The sequence below is a fragment of the Gordionus sp. m RMFG-2023 genome, chromosome 1 (genome assembly GCF_954871325.1).
Source record: "Gordionus sp. m RMFG-2023 chromosome 1, tfGorSpeb1-WG-v2, whole genome shotgun sequence".
In the NCBI taxonomy this organism is placed as follows: domain Eukaryota; kingdom Metazoa; phylum Nematomorpha; class Gordioida; order Chordodea; family Parachordodidae; genus Gordionus; species Gordionus sp. m RMFG-2023.
The window spans coordinates 56,104,895-56,131,201 of NC_088775.1; the positions used below are offsets into that span (position 1 = coordinate 56,104,895).

The following is a 26,307-nucleotide window of genomic DNA, read 5'->3' on the forward strand; positions in this document are numbered from 1 at the left end:
ACTTTAATCTTATCTTCTCTAGCAATAGCACGTTATGGTACGTTAATTGCAATATGAAAGAGGAAAAAGTAAAAACAGCTGATTAAAAAATATAAGATTTTTTTGTTAAAAAATTGGATTAAATATTAATTTTTCAAATAAATAAAAAGTGTTTTTAAAATTGAACGAACGTAAATTGAACGCGTTCATCAAAGAAAAGGAACGCGTTCACGTTCAAAGTTCGTCAAAAAAAAAGGAACGCCGTTCATCACCTTTTTCCAAAAAAACGAACTTCGTTCACGAACGCGTTCATTTTGAACGCTTTCGTTTACAACACTATGTTAAACATTTAATTATATAATTTTTAATCAAAAATATTTTATACACTTAAATACTATCATTATATCAGGATATGAACTTCAACTTAATTAAAAAGTTTTCAAATTATTATTTTTTCAGAGGGCACAATATCAAGATCAATTAGCTAGAAGGCGATATGATGACCAATTATTGCAGCAGGTAACTTTATATTGTAATTTAGAAATAATATTTTTGAATATATTTTAGGTAATAATTTTTATTTTGTTGTAATAAATTTAAACATTTTTTGTGTTAGTACAGAATTATTTATTATTATAATATAACCTTAACTGTATAAAACTTATGATTAATACCCCCCCCCCTCTCCCCATTATTTTCCTATGAAAACGTTCTTCCACTCATTTGGAGATTAATTTAATTAAATTTTCATTGATTGTTAGTATATAATTTTTAAGGTTATACCCGCAAAAATTTTATTGATCCGATACTATATTTTTCGATATTCATACAAAATCAATCCAATAACCGATATCGATCATATATTATTTATTATCTATCTACTGATGTCATAAAAAAATTAATAATTTGCGTACAAAAAATAACTAATAAACCTATCGGCAAAACAAGAAACAATTTATAGTTTCAGATGGGTAAGACGATGCATTATCAGGAATGATTAAATCCATTTTTTATTTCTCAAAAGTTAATTATATTATTTAAAATATGGGCTATGCTTATAGCTGAATAACTCTTTTTAAATAGTTTTCTTGATACGAATTACATATAATGAGAATATATTTTCACATCTTTAGCCATTTTCTTATATAATGATTCGATATTTTTAAACATTTAATAAATTATATTTTAATTCCTTTTATTTTTATTAAAAAATTAATTATAAACCTAAATTATAATATCGGATCGGATCAGATTTTAAAAAAAACGGTAAACGCTCTGATCCGATATTCAATATTAGTACAGCCTTAATAATTTTTTTAAAATATTTCAATGAATATAACGCATATAGGGATTATTTTTTTGTCAAAAAAATATTATAACTGTCGTATTTGTAAATACGTTTATCATATTTTTTTTTACGCGAAATGCCAATCAACCGATTAAAATAAGGTTGATTGGATATAAAATTAGATATAGTAATATATGTTATATTTTTTTTTTTTGATTCATTAATTTTTTTTATAGAAAAAATGATTATTTTTTTGGAGAAATGAATTTTCTTTTGAATAAAATTTTTGGATTTCTATTGTAGTTTGATTTGTCTTTTGATTTGATAATTTCATATAATTCTTGACTATTCGTTTTTTAGAAAGTTTGGTTAAGTTTCTAGGATTTGTTTAGGTAGATTTTAGATTTGTTTTAATTTGTGTTTGTAGGTTTTTTTTTTAGTGGTGCCTTGTGACGCTGATAGTTTCCTAGGAGTTATTCGGTTTAGAAGGTAAAACAAAAAATTTTTAATTATATAATTTATTAATATTTTCTACAAGTATTTAAAGTGTTTGTAATTAAGTATTAGTATTGACTAAAAGATTCATAACCAAATGGTTCATTTTTTTAGGTATCATGATGATTACAGTGTGGCTGCTAAGATTTCACTATATAAGAATTTGGGTCTTAAAGTTTTGTATAAGAATTTTGATGAATTGGATTTAATTAAACAGGGAATGATAATTGGAATAATGGTAATAATTTATATATTGGTGATTTTGGCGAAATATTTGGTAAAAAGGGGTACTGCGGTACTGGCAGGCATGTATTGCAGTTGGAAGAAGGACACTGCGGTGTCAGATGTTTATAAAAAAAATGGATGAAACGTATTTTAATTTAATATCGGATATTTATGGGAAGAAAATAGACTTGGAAAGTAATCTAAAAGATGTTTAGAGGAAATCAAGGCTGGAAAGGTCAGATAGGATCCTCTTGGAAATGAAAGGAATGAAAGAAGCCATCAATGCGTTGATAAAGGAGAGCAAAAGTCCAGTTAAGAGCCAGGTGGGTGATAGAAATATGAATAAGAAATTTAATGATTACGAGGAAAATAAAGGATTGTCGGAAAATAAAAGATTTGTGGAAATAATCATTTGCTATCGTAGCGGATGCGAGGACATAAAAGGGATACCTGCGTAGTCCCAGAGCAAAGGTTAAAAGATGGATTTCCGTTAAAGAGACCTGAAATAGGAAATGCTAATGTAAAAATGGTTAGCTTAAATGGGGCCAGATTATGTTTTAAATGTAAAATACCGGGACATGTAGCTGTGGACTGCATGGAAGTATTACGAAATTCGTGTTGACTATATGATTGCAAGGTGAATCATATAGGAATCGGGGCTCCGAGAGTTCGGAAAAATTTGTATAATATAACATTTAATATTATTAGTCGAAATGAGGGAAATGATATTAAAATAAGAAATCATTCTCGTAATTTCTCTGTGAGGAAGGTTAGTCGATTTAGGTGGGAACAATATCCGAGGAATATTGTCCGTTATTCTCTTAGAAGGGATGTTATAAATTGTATTTGGGAAAGATGTCCAACAAATCTTGTTAAAAGAAATGTAATGTCAGTAATAAAAATTTAAATTCCGAGTTGAATTTAAGGGGCAATGAGAATGCCAATGAAATTATTATTTTAGATAAAATAAACGCTGATTCTTCGATTAAAACATATGATATTTTAATGACGGAAAGATTAGATGGACCATGTTTGTGTCCGAGGGTTAGTTTGAAGATTGACCATAGGAATATAGTAATGCTATTTGACACCTGGGCTAGTATTTCTCTAATGTCGCAGGAGAATTTTTATAAGTATTGGCCTGGGGGTAAACTGGAAAAAGAGGCTATGTGTGTCAGGCAATTTGATGGGTCGGAAGTCGCTGTGTTGGGAAAGGCCAAATTGGGGGTTAATCTTAATGATACTATATTTTTCCTTGATTTATGGGTAGTAAAGGAAAATGTTGAGACTGTTATGGGGTGAGATTGGATTACCAAGCTTGGTCCTCCCGATAATTATTGGAATATTTTTAATACTAGTGATAATGTAATAGTGGATGTTGAAGAGAGTGGAAATTTGGATAATACCGATAATAAAATTTGTGAAATTTCGGAGGAGATGAAATCGAGTAATTTGGATTTTAATAAGGAGATAGATGAGAAGCAAATTATGGTCGGGGAAAAAGAGGATTGGAGTAAAGTTAATCAAGCTATTCCTATTCTAGTGAGGCAGTATGGCATCATTTATGATGAAAAATTAGGTTGTTTAAATGATTATCAAGTTGATGTTCAACTTACGGAATGTTTTTCACCGATCTTTTTGGCTTGTTGGCGAGTTCCTTTCGAATGAAGGAAGGAGATCGATGAGGAATTAGATAGATGGGTGAAAGACGGCATTATTATTCCTGTAGGATATAGTGAATGGGCGACTCCTTTAGTGCCTGTTAAAAAGGCAAATGGTAAATTGAGACTTTGTGCTGATTTCAGGGTCACAGTAAATCGATGGGTGGTGGAGGTTAAATATCCATTGCCTAGGATTGAGGAGATTTTGGCTCAGTTGAAGGGTGCGAAATATTTTTCCAAGGTGGATTTTTCGTTGGCGTATTTGCAGTTACCTTTGAGAAAGGAAATCCGTAAATTATTGACGATAACGACTCCAAAGGGATTGTTCGCGTTTTGTAGATTACCATTTGGATTGAGCGTATCTGCTCCCATTTTTCAACGGACCATGGCGTCAGTTTTTCAAGGATTGGAGGGAGTATTTTATTATATGGATGATGTGTTAATTACTGGTGTGACGCCGGAGCAGCATAATCAACGTTTGGAGAAAGTGTTTAGGAGAATTCGTGATAAAGGCTTGAGAGCTAGTAAGGAGAAAAGTGTTCTGGGGGTAATGGAGGTTGAATATTTGGGTCATCGAATTAATGGAATTGAGGTGAAACCTTTGGATAAAAATTTGAAGAATATATCGAACATGAAACGGCCTGACACTAAGGCTGAGTTGCAGTCTTTTTTGGGTATGGTCAATTATTACCACAGGTTCGTGGAAGATTTTGCAAAGGTTGCGGCGCCGTTATATGATTTATTGAAAAAGGGAATTCATTTTGAGTGGAAGGATGTACAGCAAATTGCTTTTGAAATTTTAAAGGAAAAAATTGGAAAAGAGCCGGTTTTGGTGTGTTTTGATAATGAATTGGAAATTGTTTTGGCGGTGGATGCCTCAAATAAGGGAGTGGGTGGAGCGTTATTACAGGTAATAGAGGGCTTGGAGAGACCCATATTGTTTTTCTCGCGTGTTTTTCGTGAGGTAGAGACCAGGTATTCTGTGATTGAACAGGAGGCCCTGGCTGCAGGGTTTCGAACCGTTTAGTATAACGGTTCGGTTCGTTCCGGTTTTTAGTTTAAAATTTTATAAAGGTTTTGTTCCATTTCGGTTTTTTAAAAAAATAATCATATCGGTTCGGTTTATAATTTATAACGGTTCTTTTCGGTTTGTTCCGGTTTTTATAAATTTAATTTTAAAAAAAATTAATCATTAACCATGTATATATTAATTTTAGAGAAAAATCTTTTTATAATTTCTTATTTAATTTAACTATGAATGATAATCTAATAGATATTTTTATTAAACTTAGTAAATATAAATTAGACAAATCAATTCTTTTTATTTCATAAATAAGATAAACACAAACATGCGCAAATACAATGAGGAATAAAATAACACATAAATATAATGAAATTTATATTATTTATTTTTAAAAAGAGAATTGGAACGGATAGCTAAAATATTTTCTAATATTTCAGGATTTAATTTAGTTCTTTGCCCAGAGAGTATAAACTTAAGGCTAGAAAATGCTCTTTCTACGGATACCTGCGTAGCTGGAACTGCTAGCACAACCATAGCTAACTTATAAAGTTCTGGCATACTATTCTTTACATTTTCCCAATAATTCAAAAGATTTGCATCTTTTTCTAATCTCTCTATATTATCAAATGACCGAATTATATACTCTATTTCTACACATTTATTATAATTTTCTATGCCCTGAGAACTATTCTTATTAAGGCTTTCATGCGACATTAATAAATCTTCAAAATCATCATCTAAGTTATCTTTCGAATGTGAACACGTAGGAATAGTATCTAGATTTTCAATATTCTGATTATTTAAATTTTGGATTAAGTTCCAAGTTTTATAAAGATGTTTTTTGGCGATATCTTTTTCTTCAAATGATCAAAATACATTATATCTTGGGTCGAGATATATAGCTGAGCAAAAAACTTCATTTTTCAAATTAATCTCTCATGCTTTGATTGTACAAACTAAAAGTTTGGCAAATGAAGTGTCTATTTTGCTAGTTTGCATGATACATTTGATCCATGCTGCATAAAAATCGCCCATGGTCATTTGTTCACTTTGTATATATTTTGTCAAAATATAAGATGGATATAAAGCTTTTAATATATCACTAATTATTTTCCATTCATTCTCTGACAAACATTTTTCACGATCATTACTTTGGGCCGATATTTCTTGGCAAAAGTTTTTTAACTCTAATAATCTTTCCAACATTAAATAGATTGAATTCCATCTTGTGCAACAATCTATTAGTGGCTTTTTTAAATTTAATTTGGACAAAATAGACATTGTAGTCTGATTTCTTATTTTTTTGCAAATGTTTCTTGCTTTATTAATAATAACAATTTCATTTGAATTTTTTATGCAATCATTAATTGCTAATTGAAATGTGTGGGAGGCACATCTAATGCCCATTAACATGGATCTCGTATGAGGTACAAGAACTTTCAAATTTAAAAAAAGTTCTTCATTTTCATTAACAATTATATCATCATTGTTATTTAAATTATCATTATCTAAATAATCATTAAGGATATCATCTTCATCATCTTCTTCATCATGATGTATTAACAGCTTGATTAATTTAATCATGTTAGCTGCATTGTCTGTGGTTATCGTATAAATTTGATCAATTCTTATTTCATGTTCGTTTAGAACATCTAGAATAATTTTTTTTAGATATTCTGATGTATGTCTTTCTTTTATCTCTTTCATGCATAACTTTCTTAATTTTATTTCTCCATTATCTATAAATTGAATATTGATCCCCAGTATGGACCTATCATATCGAGTTGCAATATCTAATTTTAACGATATAAGTTTTTGGTATATTTCTTTTTTTAAATTTTGCGAAAAATCAAATGCCATTTTTTTAATATTATTGCGTATATTTTCAGAATTGATGGTTAAATTACCACCCAATCCTACAATTATCGGATCTATAATATTTCTAAATGCTTTGTCATCAATTGATTTTATTGGTCTCCCATGAACTGTGATTAACTCAGTGCAGGAGCGGATTAAAGTGTCTTTATTAATATTAATTTGTATTGTATTAGTTTTGGTAAAAGCATTTTGAATTGTATTATGATTATTTGCATTTTTTGTTATTGTTTTTTTAATATTCAAATTATCTTCTTTTTTTTTTAATAATTTGAATTCCTTATCGTGGAATCTTTCTATATGTCGTTCAAGATTTGCTGCATGGTCCCCGGTTAAAACTTTACCACAGTTTTCTAGTTTGTAGATTGATTTTTTACAATATCTAATTTAAAATATGATCGCACAGGATTTGACTTTTCCCGAACCATTTAATAGATACTAATATGCTATATGATGATGAATAGATCAGAATCTTTTATTATAAAAATAGAATAAATAAATTTCTTAATAGAATCAGTATAATTTTTTATTTATCTTATCTGACAAGATCTCCCCCAAACACGTGAATTATATGCAGGCCTACCCTTCATATAATTATGCCGATTTTTTCCTCAAAGATACTAACAACAAACCTTGTACACAGATGAAACTAAATAAGTGAATGGAGCTTACTAATACCATTTTAATAAATAATTTGATTTAATAGAGAAAAGAAAGAAGCAAAAAGATAAGATATAAAATAAGAAGAAAAGAAATAGAAAAGCTGTTTAAAATTCCAAAAACAACTGTCTTTTATTAAAAAATTAAAGTTAATTAAATTAAAACTTTAATGGATAATTTATCATTTTATAATTATCCAATTGAATTTCATGTGTTTAAATTTTATTTGGTACTATAAGATTTAGAAGGTTAATCAGTAAGTAGTTATTATTTCAAGAAATTATCCACTAAAGTGTAAATGGAAATAAATAAATAAATTAACCATAAAATACAGGAATATTAATTAACAATCATATGTTTTTTTTTAATTTCAGAATTCTAATATTCATTTAAGTCATTATAAATTATTCATTATGAAAATATTAATTAATAAGAAATTAATATAAAACAGTATTTTATTAAAAGTAATCAGTACCTGATTTTCTTTAGATGTTAGTTAGAATTATGATTTTTCCCAAATTATTAGCAAGTATTAATAAGCTAATTAATAACTAATATACATATATATATATATAAGAATAAACTTGTTAATTTAAAGAATAGTCTTGTTTGATTTTAAGATTCTTATCTAATTAACTGGTAATTCGCCTAATCTCTATTAAATTGAGTATTTATTAAAGTGAAAAGAAAAAACAATAAACATGGTGGTATTAATTGACATGTAAAAAAAATTCAATTTGAAAAGAAATAAAGAGTTTAAAAATTTCCCCAAGGAAAATTCAAATTTCAAATTTAGGTTAATAATGTTTAAATTTAATTATTTTTTAAAACCGTTTTGAACCGGTTTAAACCGGTTTAAAATATTTATAACGGTTCGGTTCGCTCTTTTTATAGTTTCTTTATAACGGTTCGGTTACGGTTACGGTTCAGAAAATTATAACGGTTCATTCCGGTTTGGCGGTTCGGTTCGGTTCGAAACCCTGCCTGGCTGTGATTTTCGGGTTGACAAAATGTCGTGAATATTTGATTGGTAAAAAATTTGCAATTTTTACTGATCACAAGCCGCTAATTCACTTATTTCGGAAAAACAATCGGGAGTTAATGATGTCTCCCCGGTTACAACGTTGGTTGTTGTTGGTGGGCAGCTTTAATGTGGAGATCCGATATCGTCGCGGTAAAGAGAATTGTTTGCCTGATATCTTGTCCCGATTAGGATTAAATGAAGGAAATGATGAAGGGAACAAGGATAAGGTTCGAAATAGTGAAAAGGCTCTGGTTTGTTCGCTTTCGCATATGCTCAAAGGGGGTCCTACCAATTGGGAGGATCTTAAGTTGAGTACATTGAGAGATAGAGAAATGACTAGGATAAAGTTATGTGTAATGGGGAAAAAGCCTTGGGAGGAGGATTGTAAAGTTTTTAAAAAGGTGGAAGAGGAATTGTCTGTGGTGGATGATTGTTTAATGAGGGGTAATCGTGCCGTAATTCCGTTCAAATTACGGGGTAAAATTTTAAATTTGTTACATGCTGGACATCAAGGTCAAGGGAAGATGAAATCGTGGGCCCGTGAATATGTTTGGTGGCCGGGTATGGGAAAAGATATTGAAAATATCACAAGGAAACGTGAGCCGTGTAATTCGTGCGCGGCGATGCCCCGAAAGGAGGTGGGTCAGATATGGCCCAGGTCGAGAAAACCGTGGAAACGCTTACATGTTGATTTTTTCGATTTAGATAAAAGGTCGTATTTTTTAGTAGTAGATTCGTATTCGAAATGGATAGAGTACGAGGAGGTACATGGATATACCACTAAAATTGTTGTAAGGAAATTGAGGGCATTAATGGCCAGGTTCGGATTGCCGGATACCATTGTATCTGATGGAGGACCTGCCTTTGTTAGCGAAAACTTCAAGCAGTTTTGTAAAGAGTCTAGGATTCGACACATTTTGACCCCGCCCTATCATCCCAGCTCAAATGATCAAGCTGAGAAGATGGTAGCAATTGTTAAGAATTGGATAAGGAAAGCCGGCAATCAAGGGAATGGGGTGTGTTTGGCCCAGTTGTATTACCTCAATTCTAGGAATAAGGAGGGAGTGACACCTGCTGAATTGTTTTTGGGCCGGAGGACTAGGGTTCCCCTAGATTTTCTAAGGGCCGAGAGTCACGAGAAGGAAGTTCGGGAGGACCGAAAGATTAGGTTTGAAGTTGGAGAAAAAGTATAGACTCGTTTGTTTGACGGGAGGGGCAGGAAATGGGCCAAGGGCATTGTTGGGGAAAACAGAGGTTCAAAGTTGAATTTGATTCAATTAGAAATGGGCGGCACAGTTATGCGCCACAATGATCATACACAGTAAACCTGAGGTACCTCATGATAATATAAATATGAAAATATATATATAAATAAAATGAAGGTGCATCCCGAAGGATTAGACTCGTTTCTGAGCAGATATATAATGTAGTCATGTGATAAATGAAGATTTGGGTAATGTAGTTTATGTGGGAATGGGAAGTTAAAGGATCAAATAGGAGAGGGGCTCATCTTAAAGTGGTAAATATATATATTTATGCAAAGTTAAAGCATAAAGGAGTAAAATGTACGTGAACGGTCGGTAACCTTTTTGTTTGAGTTTATGTATTATTATATGATGGTATTAGAATTTATTGATAGCTGTTTATGTAAAAAAGTGAAATTGAATAAGGAGGTTATCTCGGTAATATTACGAGAAATTAAAGTATATGTATGTATATGTAATGTTAAGTTAAACTGGTTTAATGTTCCGGCTGTCGGTAATAAACAAGGAAAAAAGGATTGAAATTGTGGTAATATATGTATTGTAAATGAAGAAGTGTAAAAAATAAAAGGAAAAGAGTTAGTGAATACATTTTGTTCATAGCCTTATAGGATAAATCACGGTTGTTGAACATTAATATTGGTACTGGGAAGATATTTTTGTTAGAAAAAAAAGTATTAGGGTTAGATTCATTTTTTTAAAAATAATTTATTCGTTTGTTTTTCTAAAAGAAGAAAAATATTACTGCTTCCCATTTAATATTTTTTTCTGTGAAAGTTGAGTAAAAGGCCATATATATCCCTAGACAAAAATCTCCTCATAATTTCAGAGTATAATATTAAGGCAGTATCTAACGATATATTCATAAATATTCCCACGAATCCGCGAACGGTATATCCATAAATCTTTCCCCAGATCGGAGTAATGGAAACAACCTCCAAGTTAATTGATATGGGGGATTTTTATCTTCAGATCACGGTAATCAAGAAAAATAATGGTATGATTCTGAGCTCAAGGTCCAATAATGAAAATCAACCACCGATTCAGGAGACGCGACGACGTAGATGTTTTAATTGTCAAGAGGTGGGACATTTACGGCACCAGTGTTCTCGGCTATCGCGGGAGACGCGTGTACCCCTGGAGGCCATATCTGAAAATCGTATCTATCAAGGACAGAAGCGGGGACATCACGAGTTAGAGGGAAGACAACCAACAGACGCAGCTCCCTCAGGGTTGTATAGGGAGATGGAGAGACCTTCCATGGTTATTCGTCGTGGGAATGTTCGGGATCAGTTCGTGAGTGGAGTCCGAGGTACAGAGGGAGGAGATTTTTTGCAGAGATTAGTGACCAATACACTAACAGTTGAAGCTTCGCAGACGGCACTAGCTGATGATTTCTGGGTGAATCCAATGTCTATCTAAGAAGATTATTCTTTAAATAATGTCGTAAGTTTTTTTTTGTAGATATTTTTTTTTGCGCGTTTTTGTTTTATTTCTAACGATATGCCACGATCCCATAAAGGGGTGGCATGTCGTATTTGTAAATACGTTTATCATATTTATTTTTTACGCGAAATGCCAATCAACCGATTAAAATAAGGTTGATTGGATATAAAATTAGATGTAATAATATATGTTGATATTATTTTTTTTTTGATTCATTAATTTTTTTTATAGAAAAAATTATTATTTTTTTGGAGAAATGAATTTTCTTTTGAATAAAATTTTTGGATTTCTATTGTAGTTTGATTCTCTTTTGATTTGATAATTTCATATAATTCTTGACGATTCGTTTTTTAGAAAGTTTGGTTAAGTTTCTAGGATTTGTTTAGGTATATTTTAGATTTGTTTTAGTTTGTGTTTGTAGGTTTTTTTTAATAACCTTTAAAAATATACAAATTTGGAATAAAAATAAAAACCATATAAAACATTTAAAAACAAATAAAGATGGGAATTAAAATATAGGTCTAATACTTTGATAATATTTTTCGCTATTGTAAGATATCCTAAGCTACATTTAAAAATCTTCCAAAAATATAAAGCGTTAAGCTAGTACCATAAAGTAGTTGATTATCGTAAAATATTTCCTCTGAAAAAAATCTCCAGGAACAAGATTCCATAAATATGAAAATAAATTACACAAAATTTAGCTTTATAAAATTTAAAAATGAAAATTGTCTTTTTTTAAAAAAATTGCAAAAAATATCTATTATTGTCTATTTGTTTTATTTCAAAATTTTTGTCCCCCCCCCACCAAATAGTTAGGCACCCTCCCCCCCCCCACCTCAGCTGAAAATTCTTGTATACTCCCCAGCTTCCAAGTCAACACAAACCTTCCCTACTTTTTCCAAACTTATTCCATTTCCTATATAGAAATTAGTCATATATATTACTACAATCATCTTGCACCCCACACACTCTCGACAAACAAACATCACACTTGCCTTCTGCAGGCTTCCATTTACACCATTACATATGTTGTGAAATCTCGAATCTGTGTCTCAGGGGTCCCTTTGTCCAACCACAGACCTTTCCCGTTGCCTTATACCAACTATGCCGGATACTTTAAAGACTTCACCCGCACCTCTGTCCAGCGTTGCAACAAATTTATTTATTGAAATCTCCTATAACTTCTAAACCTTCAACATACTATAATCTTACTTTTTTTTATGCTCTTGAATATAAAATCGCCGGTAACTAAACGATGTTGCGAGATGCACTCCTCTCATGGAATTGCCTCCATGTCTTTTCCTCACCAATAAATAATCAACCGCACTTATTACATCACTCTTATTACATCCACGACTTTGTCTATCCACTTTTCTGCAAGATGATGATCAACACCGGCGTTACCACATCTTTACTAGTGTTGCTAGATGGCTCGATTTGAGCCGATTTAAAAACGGCGAACTCAATATTTAGCCAGAAAATATATTTTCTAAGCCTCGAGATTTCGCTAATAGATGTCCATTGTACCACCTACGAGCAAAATCTTCAGGCTTGCGTAATCTTTTCTTGGATAGAATATTGTGTTAACCATTTTCAAAAATCAGCTCAAAACGAGCTTTTTAAAAATACTAATCGCTACCTTGCTAAAAGAACTTATACTTTGTCGTCATACTAATTATTCCCCCTTTTACTTTACATCTCGTCTCTTGTAAGCAACATAATCTACCTTTCTTATAATGCCTTAACCACTTGGCCTGCTCATCCTATCATGCTTCCAGCATTCCGTGCAGTGGCCATTTCACGATAAATCGATCAAAAAAGGTCAATTTTCGCGGATCTCTTTCAATTGAATGAAACTTTGCATGATGATTATAAAAGTTGTGGTAGATTAGCAACCAATCTCATTTGATTAACTTATAAATATATAAATTAATAACATTTTATTCTAATAGCTCACCTAGTCCAGTTATGTTTATGCCTGTCTAGCAATACGATTTTTCCCTTTTTAGAGTTCACTACTTCTAAGGTGAATTTTTTTAACATTTTTTTAAAAAATGAATTTGATAAATTTTTTTATAATAATATGGGAATAGTATAATTTTTTAAAATTTAATTAGTGTTGTTAATGCTGTTACATTTATTGGAAATATATACCAAATCGATCTAGCACATAAGGTTAAAAGAATGAAACAAAAATCGAGCGTTGCTAAATATTAAAAAAAAGTATATTATTAATTTACGATACCTTGGTATTTAATAATATTATAGGAATTGTAAATCCCCTAACAAAGACTCTTACATCCTCACACTTATAAACCACAACAAAATGGGAATTAATGACTAAATAATGATATTTTATTATTAAATTAAATGTTTTCTAATTCTATATTTTTATTAAATTTTTAAATAAATAATTTAGATTTTCTTAGCACATTCTCTATCAATATTTTTTAAGTAATCTTTATTTTTGTCGATCTTTCCGAATTTGGAAAGGCACCATTTTTAAGCTATCCACCATATCTCCGGAACTAATTATTAAGTTAGAGCTTAAATAATTAAATTGCATAGGTCCTCACAACATATATATATATTAATCATGCAAAGTTTTATTGAAAGAGGTCTATGAATCCTGATGGATTTCACGTGGAATCACAGTAGGAACCCTTACATTATTACTACTCCGCACAAAGTCTCAGGTTGTTTATGACTATCAGATGTCTCACTTTCGGGATTTGAAGGGACCGGGTTCACCAATTCTTTTTATCGTAGGCAGATGAGTGCGCCAATAGGATACCTCGGGCTGCATCCGACCCAGTTATACTATATATTTTTTATGATTCCAAATTAAACGGGACGCGAATTCTGAGATTGGTTATAATTATGATAATTTTTTATTACTCATTTAGTATTTCAGATATCATGTTTATATAAATTATTTTTGAAAATAGCAAAAAATTAATAGGGAGAATCTAACAAGGCAAGAAGAGTCTGTTCAAAAACAAGAAGCATTAAGAAAAGGTAAATAATCATCACAAATTTATATACGTTATATATAATATATATCATACACTTGCAAACCCCTTTCAAAGCTTCTGATTCTACTAGAACTTACTGTTAAATTTATCTCTACCAATACTTAGTTGAAAAATTACATGTATCATTTAATGGAAAGTTCAATACTTGTTGAAAAATTAGATGTATCATTTAAACGGAAAGTTTTCATCCATACATTGTTTTAAAATTTTTTAACACCCTCCCCTATAAAATTTTGCTTAGCCTGTTTGCCCTATTTTTAAAAATTATTGGGATCGTTTGACTCTTTTTTTAAAATATATTTTTATTTAACCCAGTAAGGACGAGCGTTACATTATTGCTACGAAAATTAGGTCTTCTTATTTTTATATATATTTTTCCAAATTTAGTCATATGGTAGAGAAATGTAACATATAAATTCATATGAATCCCGGAAATAAACCCTAGAAGATAAACCCTGGAACATTATTGATTGGTTCAATTTTATTTTATTTGAATTAAGAAAATCGTTAAAAAATATGCTACTATTCCTTAATTAAAAGCGAACTTCTATCAGTATTTTTAAAATTTCAAAAATATATGAAGGCCTTAATATTAAATGAACTTTAAGAAATTATAATTATTCTTTTACTTATACATTTTTTTCCTGAATTCATTTCAAAATTATGACAAGATTAATAAGTTTAACGTGATACAATAAAAAAGAATTACAAGAAATCGAACGGTATAATGATTTTTCCAACAAATCTGTATTTAGTCTATAAATTTTTAAAAATCATTTCTAAATATAATTTTACTTGTTAAATATATTGACAGATTTTTTTAAAATTATTTTTTATTGAACACCAGCTGAATATTATTATTATTATAATCTGATGTTAAAGAATATGCGACAAATTTATTAACATAATTAGAATGCATATAATTTACAATACTATCTCGTATTGAGAAATAATGAAAAATTTCCAAAAGCCTAATTATCTGGATTATATGGCTATAAAAGGTGTAGAAAGGTTGAGCCTTAATGATAACTTTTTATACCTTGAAAAATACCCTTTTAATGGTTTACCAATCAATATATATGTTTTTATTCTTTAGAAAAAATATTCGTTTTCAAAAGTATAGAACTTCATATACAAAAATGTTTCCTAGAAAATAAAGGTGTTGAAATAGTAACCAAATCTTTACTTTCATCAAATAGGAAATATATTGTGAATTATGCAGATACAAAGCTAGATTGCAGATAAATATTTAATAGACGTAACAAATTATAGCATAAGAGACTTATCATAAGTCAATTAACTCTTTTCCCGTTAGAAAAATTTGGATTATTCAAGCAAACTATGACATAACAAAATTTTAAAACTGAAGTTTATAAAGCCAATCTCATCACTTATTGAAAAAATTAACTTTTAATGAATAATTAATATCATTTTTTGAAAGTTTTTCTAGCTTGATTAAATTAGTTACGAATTTAGTGTTCTTTTCTTCAAGCATGGCAAACTATTTTGGAATTTTTACATCCTATAAAATAGCTTTTTTTATAATTAAATTTTGAATTATGCAAATAGAAGAATTTTTTTTTAAATTTAAACCATATTTTTATCTCTATATATTTTTTTAAAATATAGTGGTTAGAACAAATAATAATAACAAAATGACAATATCAAACACAAATAATAAAATAATGGAAAATAAAAAATAAATAAAAGCGAATGTAATATTGTTAAAAAATATAGCTACATAAACAAGTACATTAATTCAAAAAAAAGAAAAAGACCCCTAATCATCAGGAGAGATCGAATTAATAAAATAAACATAATTAGCCTTAAGAATGACTATTGCAATCCTCTGCTTAAGTAAAAGTCTTCACGAGGATCCCCAGAGTTTTTTCTAATTAGGCGGCAGACTTAAAATTTTTTTAAGCAAAAGCTACATATGTTGTTAAAGTAGAGCAAATGATTTGCACCAATTTGTAATTAGAAGAATCGCTTTATTTGGCGATTCCGATCTCTGTAAAACAGAAGGATTGGGATCTACCATTGTGATTACCTTATTTCGAGTCTTTTACCTTTGGCTAGATACACATATCAAGAATCGGGATATAAATTTTTATAATCTCAAACTTGAATTGAACAACCATGAGTTAAGCTATGCTCTATGTAACGGGCTTGACATTCCTTTCTCATTATATAGAATGCAAAAAATGTAATGCTGATGATAATAATATGGCACTGCATCCTTTACATTGCAATATTAATCCCAAAAAGCAAACCCATCAAATCATATCTCTTGCACTTAGATCAGCTGGTTTTCTTACCTTATTGAAGCCTTCTAATCTTTCTCGATGGTAGGACTCCTGATGGAATCAAACGAATTCCATGGTCACAAGGAAAGTTTCATATGGGATTTTTCTTGTCTGGACACGAACTCCCCTACTAATTTTAACAAAGACAGTCTTAATAGAGCGCAAAATTTAAGATTATGTCGTCGTTATATTCAAAAAGGTATCGAGACTGACAGATGTTGAATTAATCTAGGTGCCTGTAGGTGGCTAGCGATGAATGCACAAATTGAAATCAACAATAGGGATCTTATTCCAAGATCGCCAAGCATGGAAGGAAGTGTGGCTTGATACCAAGATATGTCTATAAACTTGATGTTTAAACAGTCACTAAGAATGACTCTTATTCTGATTTCGAATCTCAACGGGCTCGAATCTAGGGAGTAAAGGATAGGGATGTTGAAAAAATTCTTAAATAAAAAAAGCCTTGTGAGCCGAGAGATGGAAGAATGCTTTTTAAATTTTTAAAAATATCACCCATATTTAAAAAAAAAGAATTTACCGTCACCTCATCAATGAGAGAGCCCAAATACGATATATATTTCACGGTGGTATGCTTAAAATCAAAAACATTAAAAGGAGTTGTATTTATTTCGCAATATTAGGTTCTGATTTGGTTAATTACAAGTCCAAGGATGTCAATGGATGCCTTAATAATATTAACAGTCTTTTCCACCTCTACAGAATCGCCGGAGATGACCCCATCATCAATGTACCTCAGATGTAGGGGCGTGATCAATCATTTTCGATTTTAGTTATCAACTCATGAATTCCCAGACAAAATAATATGGAGCTCAGGGAGTCACCATAACATAATGGCAAAAACCAAATGGGATGGTTTCTTTTGGTAAAAACTGGGAAATGTTCATGATGAATACTTTTTTGGGAATACTATTATACGCATTGCTAAAGTCGATTTTAGCAAAATGTTGAGCGATTGTAGCATTCTGAATATAAATTTGAGTGATATATGCGGCCGCTTCAAATCCTAAACTCGTTCCAACAACTAATTGAAGAAGAAAGAGTATGTTAGAAATTTGTGCAGAAATCCTGCTAGCTATAAGCTTGGAACATAATCTTCTATATACAGTACCAACGGCAATAGGCCTGATATCACCTTTCTTTTTTCTCAGGGCTACAAGTAGTACTCCAAAATGACAGGATAGGAGTGGTTAAGCCTTGAAGAAAGAGAGGTTTGATGCCTTCAAATTCAGGAGCAGCAATTATCTGAAAAGATCTGATTGATTTAAATACTTCTTTCTAAGTTTAAATAGGAAAAGGGTTCTTAGTTTCACTAATTGTTATAGCTTGCTTATCTAACAGTTTTTGGTTTTATACCGCGTCCACTGGAGCATGTATATCAAAGGAGCTACATGGTCTAAGAGCACCATTTATGTCCAAGTTATTTATTTTATTGTTGATCAGCTTCACTTTTAATTTTAAATCATCCTGTTTTTTGTTGCAGGTGTGAGTTATGATATCATGGGATTCATAATCAATATTAGAAGATGCGAGTTTAATATTCTTAGTGAAAGAATTATTGATCTGCATCGGGCCTAATTTTTCAAGCCCGGCCCGGCCCGAAATTTATTTTATAAAATTTTGCCCGACCCGAATCCGAAATTTTTTTTAAAAATTTTGCCGGCCCGGCTCGAATTTATTTAAATATAGAAATTAATTTTTATAATTACTCAAAATAAACGATAATGTTATTTGGCGTCTACTTTCTATAAATAAAATCACATATTTTTATTTTACATAAAAAAATTCAACATAAAATTGATAAATTTAGATATATTTTAAAAAATTTCTAAGGCTGACCCGGCCCGAATTTTCTTAAAAAAAGAATTACCTTTCACAGCAGGAATTTTAGAATAGAAGTTTTTTAAAAGCCTATCAATGTAATAAGGTGTTATATATAAATATATTTTAGTTTTATGCCTTACAGTGTGATTTAAATTATTTTAGTTTTGTTTATATTTTATCGCGTTACAATTTACATTTTTATATATATTGTATCACTTAATTTAAAACATTCGTTTTTGCGTAAAGTCTTTAGTCAATGACTTGCTGATTTTTATATGAAAAATATTTTGTGATATGAAGCTAAAAAAATGCATGATTTTAATTGTGTCAAATCTAATTTTACCATTACTTACAATGAACACACCAATCTACTATATGGAGTATTTACCAATTTCCCAAAATTATTATATAAGGATATTTGGTTTAAACAACGAGTCTGGCCCTCTTGGGATTCTGGAAATCAAATGAGGTTTGGGAAGGCCAAGAAATTGGTGATATGAATGTCAGGGATATTACTTTCAAGAATGCTTGATGTTGGGCCATTCCACGTCAAATCGATCACGATTCAGCCGACCCCTTTTAAAATTGTTAAAAATTTCTGGAATTATTTAGATAGGTAAAAAAATGAGAACGCCGTTTATTTAAGCCCGCTAGAACACCTGGTTCTCGAGATATAGGGGCTCATAGGTACAAAAAAGAGCCACTTTGGAATCTGTAAAATTTTTAAAATGCTTATATCTCAAAAACTATTTATATTAAAAAAGTTATAAATAAAATATTGTAGGTAAAAAAAATTTCTAAAAGCCTATCAAAAAATAAAAAAATTTAACGCCAATTTGAGTCCGAAACTTCTTTACTTGTGTTTTCAAGCGATAGAGGGGTTTTCGAAATTTTTTTGTAGACGATGTCAAAACCTTGTCCACGCTTACTAAATATTGAAAGAAAATATATAGCGCTTTACGAAACTACAAATTATGTTTAAATTTTGTTGCTAACTTGCCAATAAGAGTTTTTACACTAAATTATTTCGAATTTCTATTAAATATACTAATTAAACTGAAGGGCAGTGTGGGCAAATGCCCATTAGTAGAACATAATTTTCTGGAGGAATAATCGATTGATAAGGGACAGTGGAACAAAGCCAGAATGTGGACATCTGACTGAAGGAGGTCCATGAACTTGTAAGCATCCATTTTTCCTAATATGTACTAATTTTTGACATGAAGGACAGATTTGTGAAGAAGACATGAAGATAATGATAAATTAATGATTCATATTGTTGATTTAATAAATTTAATTTCATGAATAAATATAAGAACTCCAAAACATTTTTGAATAATGAAATTATATCAGAATATTTTGTTGAATAATTTCATAAATAAAAATAAGAATTCCAAAACATTTTTGAATAATAAATTATATCAGAAAATTTTTTGAATAAAATAATCCTGAATTATTGATAGCAATTTACTTATATAGATAAGAATGATCTAAAACTAATTTATTGAATAAAGATATTATAATTGGATATTTTGTTGAATAAATACAACTAGATATAATAATAAATAAAATTTATATTGTTGATATATAATAGTTTTGAATTCATATATAGATATAAGATTGATCCCAGACATTCTTGATTAAGGATATTTTATAGGAATACTTAGTTGAATAAATTTATTTAGAGTTAATAAGAACATTTTACATATATAGGTAAGAATGATCCAGGACTAATTTTTTATTATATAATAGGAATATGGAAAGTTGATAATTGTCATGGATAGATTGTTGTATAAATACTTTATTATATAATATGAATATGGAAAGTTGATAAATGTCATGGATAGATATTATAAATATTTTAAAATTAAATTATAAACATTTTTAAATAAAATTTTGAATTTTTTTTCTTAAATTTTTTTATAACCTTTGCAATATCTTTAATTTAATCTTTATTTTTCTTTATCTTTTCAGGGGGGGGGGGAGTTATAAAGAATAAAAATTGAATATTATTTTCAAATAACAGATAACTATCATAAAAGTAAGAAGAAAATTCTCATTCCCCATCAATTTTGACGGGCTCAGCAATGCTGACTAACGGGAGCTCTGGTACTCTTAATTACTATATTTTTCATTTTGCTCATCAAGAAAGACGGGTCATCATTTTTCTCCCATATTCAATGATAGATGAATCAGAAATTAAGAATATCTTATGAGGGTTTCACAAATTTGCTTTTCCTAAATTTTAATATTTTTAAAAAATATATTAATAAAGTATATTTAGTACCATATACACAAAATAACTAATTATCCCTCAACCCCGTAATTCTTGACGGGTTATTAGCTAGTATGATTATATTTTATTAATATATATGTCGTATTTACGGGGAATCATGTGGGATTCGGAATCCCAGCGTGGGGATTCGAGATCTTGAAACCCCACGTTTTATTCGGATAAAAAATATATTTAAAAGATATTCCGAATATGTATATTTTTTTAAAACTTTTAAATTATATTTTTTTTCTTCCGTTTTTTGCCGTCTGGCTGGCACCAGAAAATTTTATTTTCTGTTTTTGTAAATTTTAAAAAAAAATCATTAACATTTTCATATGAATATATATTTTTAAAAAATCCGAATTATAAAAAATTATTTTTGCAACTCATTTTGCAATTGCATAACAATGTTTTCCCATAGTTTATGACATTCCGGGATGCTCCTAAATATTTTTAGCAGTTTAAATAAAAAATTAATATATTTTATATACATCAATTAATTTGAGGAGTATATGTGGTTATTATAAAAATAACTTAAATTACCTAGGATTGATATATCTTTGCTGGGAACTTAAGAATCATTTATTTTATGAGGCAATAAATGGTGTTAAAATTCTTCCAGCACACATTCCTACCCATATTTATTTTGTTCAATTTTTATTACTTTTCCTTCTAAATTTTTAGGACAGATATTAGTTCTAACTGTCCTAATGATATAACATGTGATCACCTAATATAAAGTTATTTTGTCCAATTATTTGAGGATAAATTAAGTTTTAACGCCCACAATTATTTAAATATGAAATAAAAGAATGGGTCCTTACTAAAATATTAGAAATACTTCCCAATATTATTGGTAGCACAACTATTTTTCTATGTAATTTTATAGCCAACATTTTTTGAACAATGACTATTTGTAATATTATGAACAATTTGAAAGCGCGAATTTGTTTGAAACCTTTGCCATTTTAGTAGCGACATAATTTTCCTTGGTAAATAAAAAAGTGATGGTTTATCTGAAAATATATATAAATTTAATATCCTCTCTTTCCCTAATCGTTAAAAATATAATTACATTTTCTTAATATCAAGGAAAATAGCTATCGATATTTATTATATTAAAATTATTTAGCTTTTAATGATTTTTTATATATAAAAAAAGATCGCCCTAGACTCAGCCTATTTTTTGAAAAATCTTACTTTTAAAATGGAGTTAATATTTTTCCAGCCTGAACCAGTATTAATTTGTTAATTTTTATTATTTTATGACATACTTTGGATTTTTGTGAATAGTTTAAAAGGAATTTATTGGTAATTAAAAAGTTTAAATATTTTAAATTTTATCACTTCACAGCGCTATACAGGAGTATATTGTATTAGAATACAATATTTTTTATATCTAATAACACTGTGTGATAAGAAAAATGGGAGAAGAAAATAAAAACAAGTTTTGCAGAATTTGACGCTGAGTTCGAATCCGTTTTCCAAATTTTCCCTACACGTCAAGTTTTAAAAATATTACCGTATAAAGACAACTTTTCGAAATCTCAAAAAAATGGCAAAATTTAGGTCTTTATACAGATATATTTTAAAAAGTATTGAAAAAAATCACTGAAAATTGGTGATAATGTTAAACTTATATTTCTTTATAATTTACCAATTTTTATAATTTTTTATCGATTGGTTTTTGAGAAAAATGGTAAAGAATTTTGTTTTGGGGTAACTAAGTTTTCAGTTTAAATTACTATCAAAATTATTAACTTTAGAAGATAAATTTTATATAGTTTTGCTTCAAATATGCTCAAGATTATATATTAATTCTAATTATGTTTCAAAAGTACTCTATGCCATGAAAATTCAACCAAAATCTATAAATTAAAAAAGTCGGTACAGATATTTTCGAACTTTTTAATTTGTAACACTTTTATTGAATTTTCTCTGCATAAAGCATTTTTAAAGCAAAATTAAGGTAATATTTATCTTTTTTAGTTGTATTTAATAATATTTTATGCATTTATGATCAATTTATACCAGAATCAGATATCTGTACCCACTTTTTTAATTTGTACACTTTTTGAATTGAGCATTTTTAAAGCAAAATTCATTTAAAATGCAATAATTGGTAGTTTTTTCATATTTTTTTTATTAATATTTATCTTTTTTAGTTTTTTAATCAATTTATATCAAAATATATGATTTTCCAATGGAGTACCTTGCCAAATAACGAGTAGGAAGAAAGGAGAAGAATTATTTTTTTTCGCGCTTAATTTTTCATGAACATTTAATTTCTTTCATTAATTTTTTTTTAAGAACGAAAGCCACAATAAATAAATATATTAAATGTAAGCTATATTAAAAAAGATTTTATAAATAAAGGTAAATTTAAAAAATATAGGTTGTTAAAAAATTGAGTAAGGATTTTATAAAAAAAAATGTATAATAATAATAAGGAAGGTTTGCTGCAAAAATTAAGATATTTTTTAGTTGTAGGGATCATTAGAACCGAAGTTATAAACCTTCAAAAAGTGCTAAAAATGACCTTTTTGGCCACTTTAACCTAAAATAAATAAAAAATCTGACGTGCTAGAAAAAAACTGACAGCAGATTTAGAATATGCATAAAAAACTGTCTTAAAACATGTTTATTTTATTTTCTCCCAAAAAATCAAGTCGAAATTTGTCACACAATGTAATTTTATGACAAATATCATTTATATCTTACCTATTTCCTTATGTTCTTTAACTTAAGGCAAAAGAGCATCAAAAGGCTCAATAATTGTTAAATCTAATGCCATTTGTTTTATAAAATATAGTGAATGATTTTTACCGTTGGAATTTGACTCTTCTGACTTACAAGTAAATACACCTCTGCTACCAATAATATATAAAATTTGGACAATGGAAATGTTTTTTCTTATATCTTACCCATGTCGGGTATATTATTTGATTGAACAAGTTGTACTATACTAACATGTTCAATGCTAAATCTAAACAATATTATTTAAGAACTATAAACTTTGGTAAATATATCGCTACTATTACTATTTGAATCTTCTTTTTCTTTAATATAAATATTTAGATTTTTATATCTAACATTTCATGTAGAAAAAATTTAATGAAACTATTTTTATAGCTTATCTAATTCTGTAAGCTCGGTAAGGAGGAGTGAATTGCCAGGAATATGATCAATAATGGCTAAATCTAATTTATTTTGTTCATCATTGCTATCATCGAGTCCTCCATATCAGACGAATCGGCATATTTCTCTTTTATAGAATATAAAATTAGACAAATAATTAGTGGAAACACAATGTATTATATTACCAATTTCAGTTATCGAATAAGTACTCGGAATCGGAAGATGCTTTGTCTGACAACTGATAAGATGTATCACCCAAATATCTGATATTATTCAATTTATGTATTAGAATTTTCTTTAATACCATTATTAGATGTTGAGGATTCGTTAGAATCAAAAAAATTATAAATTTAAAAAAAAAATAAGAATGAATGACATTATTTTTTACTATTGGCCCCCCTTGTGTTGGATAATCCTATATGAATAGGAGACAAAAAATAAGTAATCAAAATATAAAAAACAATACCATTATCAGAACATGATATTAAATCCATTTCATTTGAACTAGATATTTTTTATTGGTTATCATTACGAGCATAAAATAACTGGTAAGGTATGCTCTTACTGATTCTACCATAATTAATTTATTCTCAAATAATTGGACAAAATAACTTTATTAGGTGGTCACGGTTATTACCTATCCATATGACAGATAAAACAATATCTGTAAATTTAGAAGAGAAAATATTAAAAATAAAATATGGGTAGGAACGTTTGCTGCAGGAATTTCAACACCATTTATTGCCTCTATTCTTTTATGTTGCCAACAAAGATATATCAATCCTAGGTAATTTAAGTTATTTTTATAATAACCACATATACTCCTCAAATTATTTAAACTGCTAAAAATATTTAGGAGCATCCCGGAATGTCATAAACTATGGGAAAACATTGTTATGCAATTGCAAAATGAGTTTGCAATAAATAATTTTTTATAATTCGGATTTTTTAAAAATATATATTCATATGAAAATGTTTATGATTTTATTTTAAAATTTACAAAAACAGAAAATTATATATTTCTAAAAAATGAAATTTTCTGGTGACAGCCAGACAGTAAAAAAAGGAATAAAAAAAAATATAGTTTAAAAGTTTAAAAAAAATATACATGGGGATTCGGAATTTTTTTTAAATATATTTTTTAAATATATCTTTTAAAAATATTTTAAATAAAAAGATTTCGAATAAAACGTGGGGATTCAAGATCTCGAAACCCCACGTTGGGATTCCGAATCCCACATGATCCATATCCCAATACGGCACTCAATAGTAAAATAAAGAAAGATCATATATTTTTTTTTTAATATAAAATGAATAGATATTTATAAAAAATCAGTACATATTTTTTTCATTATTTTAAATTTCATGTTATTAATTTAATTTTTATTTTTTGTTACATATTCCTTAAAATCTCTACAAATATAATTAGAATAATGTTTGATCATCAATTCCCCTTATAAAGATAACCGATTTACCATCTTTCCTCCAGAAATTTTTCATTAAACTAAATATGCGCTATATCTTAGCGTATGAATGTGGTAACGAGAATATAACATCGCATTTTTTTCAAAATTTGGCTTAATTTACTTTGAAAAAAGTATATATTTGTTTCATGAGTCAAATTCAATATATTATTATTTTGTTCAATAAATTTATTTGTTAAAGTATTAATTCAACTTCCACGAAATTGAATTTATTATCAAACGTCATATTACTTGTTTTCCTATTTATTATTTATAAATTCATATTTTTATTCTAAATACAAAAGTTATTGATAACTTGAGCTTTTAAAGTTGTAACTAATTTATTAATTAATGAAAACATCTCTACTGCAATTTAATTTTCGGATTGCAATTTTTAATCACTATGTTTAAGATCATCTTTATTAATAACTCTTCCTAAATAAGTCTCGACCAATACATTTTCAAAAAATAACTTTAATATTGAATTGTGATTTATTTGGGATAAAGAATGAGATTTAACAGCTAAATAATTTTTATAAAATCTTTCGAAAGCCGGTATTAATAATAGCCATCTTGTTGGAACAATTCATAAAAGTTCGTACCATTTAATATCTTGAGAATTCTTAATTTTTTAAAACAAATACCCTGTTTGTGGATTTTCTGAATTCGGTATAACAATTCAAACCAATTATTTCTATTAATAATGAAGCATGCATACCCCTTTCTTCCTACTATGGGAATTGTATGGCACAGGCATCCAACGGGAAAAATATTTTAATTCAAAACTAATAATTCAGTCATTACACTTTGCCTTTTCCCGAAATTCTCACTTGCGTTATTGGCACAAAATGTTGTTACATTTGATAGTGAAAGGTTACAATTTTCAAGGCTCCACACAACCATAGACTCAATATCCTTCGATTTCTCCCGATGAAAATTTTTTAGAAGTTTTCTTGAAACACCTTTTTCTTTTTTTAAGCTATTTTTGATTCAGGAAAGATTATAGGCAATAAGTTTATAGCATAATCTGTTGATATAATAAACGAATGTTTTATTGTGTGATAGATGAATGTCGTTTCGGCTATTGCAGTATTATCATCACATAAATTATTGTTTTGAAGTATGGTTGGATATTATTTGATGATCCCTAATTTTTAAATTGGAAATATTTTTTGCCTTATTGAATGTTTTTTTTACACCATGAACTCCTCCATGGTTGAAATTAAATTTTGTTTTGCATATTATACATTGCATTCAAGTTACTTTCTTTATCTTCTCTGACCCACGAATAAATGGAATTTGCTAT

The 26,307-nt window shown here is 28.8% G+C and overlaps 2 protein-coding genes across 4 annotated transcripts in view; one reads left to right on the plus strand and one right to left on the minus strand.

Moving 5' to 3' along the window:
• Window positions 1–26,307, plus strand: part of LOC135931087 (ATPase family AAA domain-containing protein 3-B-like) — a 104,984-nt gene that overhangs the window by 20,433 nt on the left and 58,244 nt on the right. For all 3 annotated transcript variants that reach the window (XM_065467957.1, XM_065467958.1, XM_065467956.1), the window contains exons 4-5: window positions 439–498; window positions 13,891–13,960. In XM_065467957.1, coding sequence (XP_065324029.1) covers window positions 439–498; window positions 13,891–13,960 — 130 coding nt within the window. The remainder of the gene's footprint in view (window positions 1–438; window positions 499–13,890; window positions 13,961–26,307) is intronic.
• On the minus strand, window positions 5,609–8,034 carry LOC135922367 (uncharacterized). The gene is made up of 3 exons (XM_065456749.1): window positions 7,792–8,034; window positions 7,683–7,747; window positions 5,609–7,019 (listed from the first exon to the last, which is right to left on the minus strand). Exon 3 carries the CDS (start codon window positions 6,530–6,532, stop codon window positions 5,609–5,611), a length of 924 nt encoding a protein of 307 aa, XP_065312821.1. The 5' UTR covers window positions 6,533–7,019; window positions 7,683–7,747; window positions 7,792–8,034.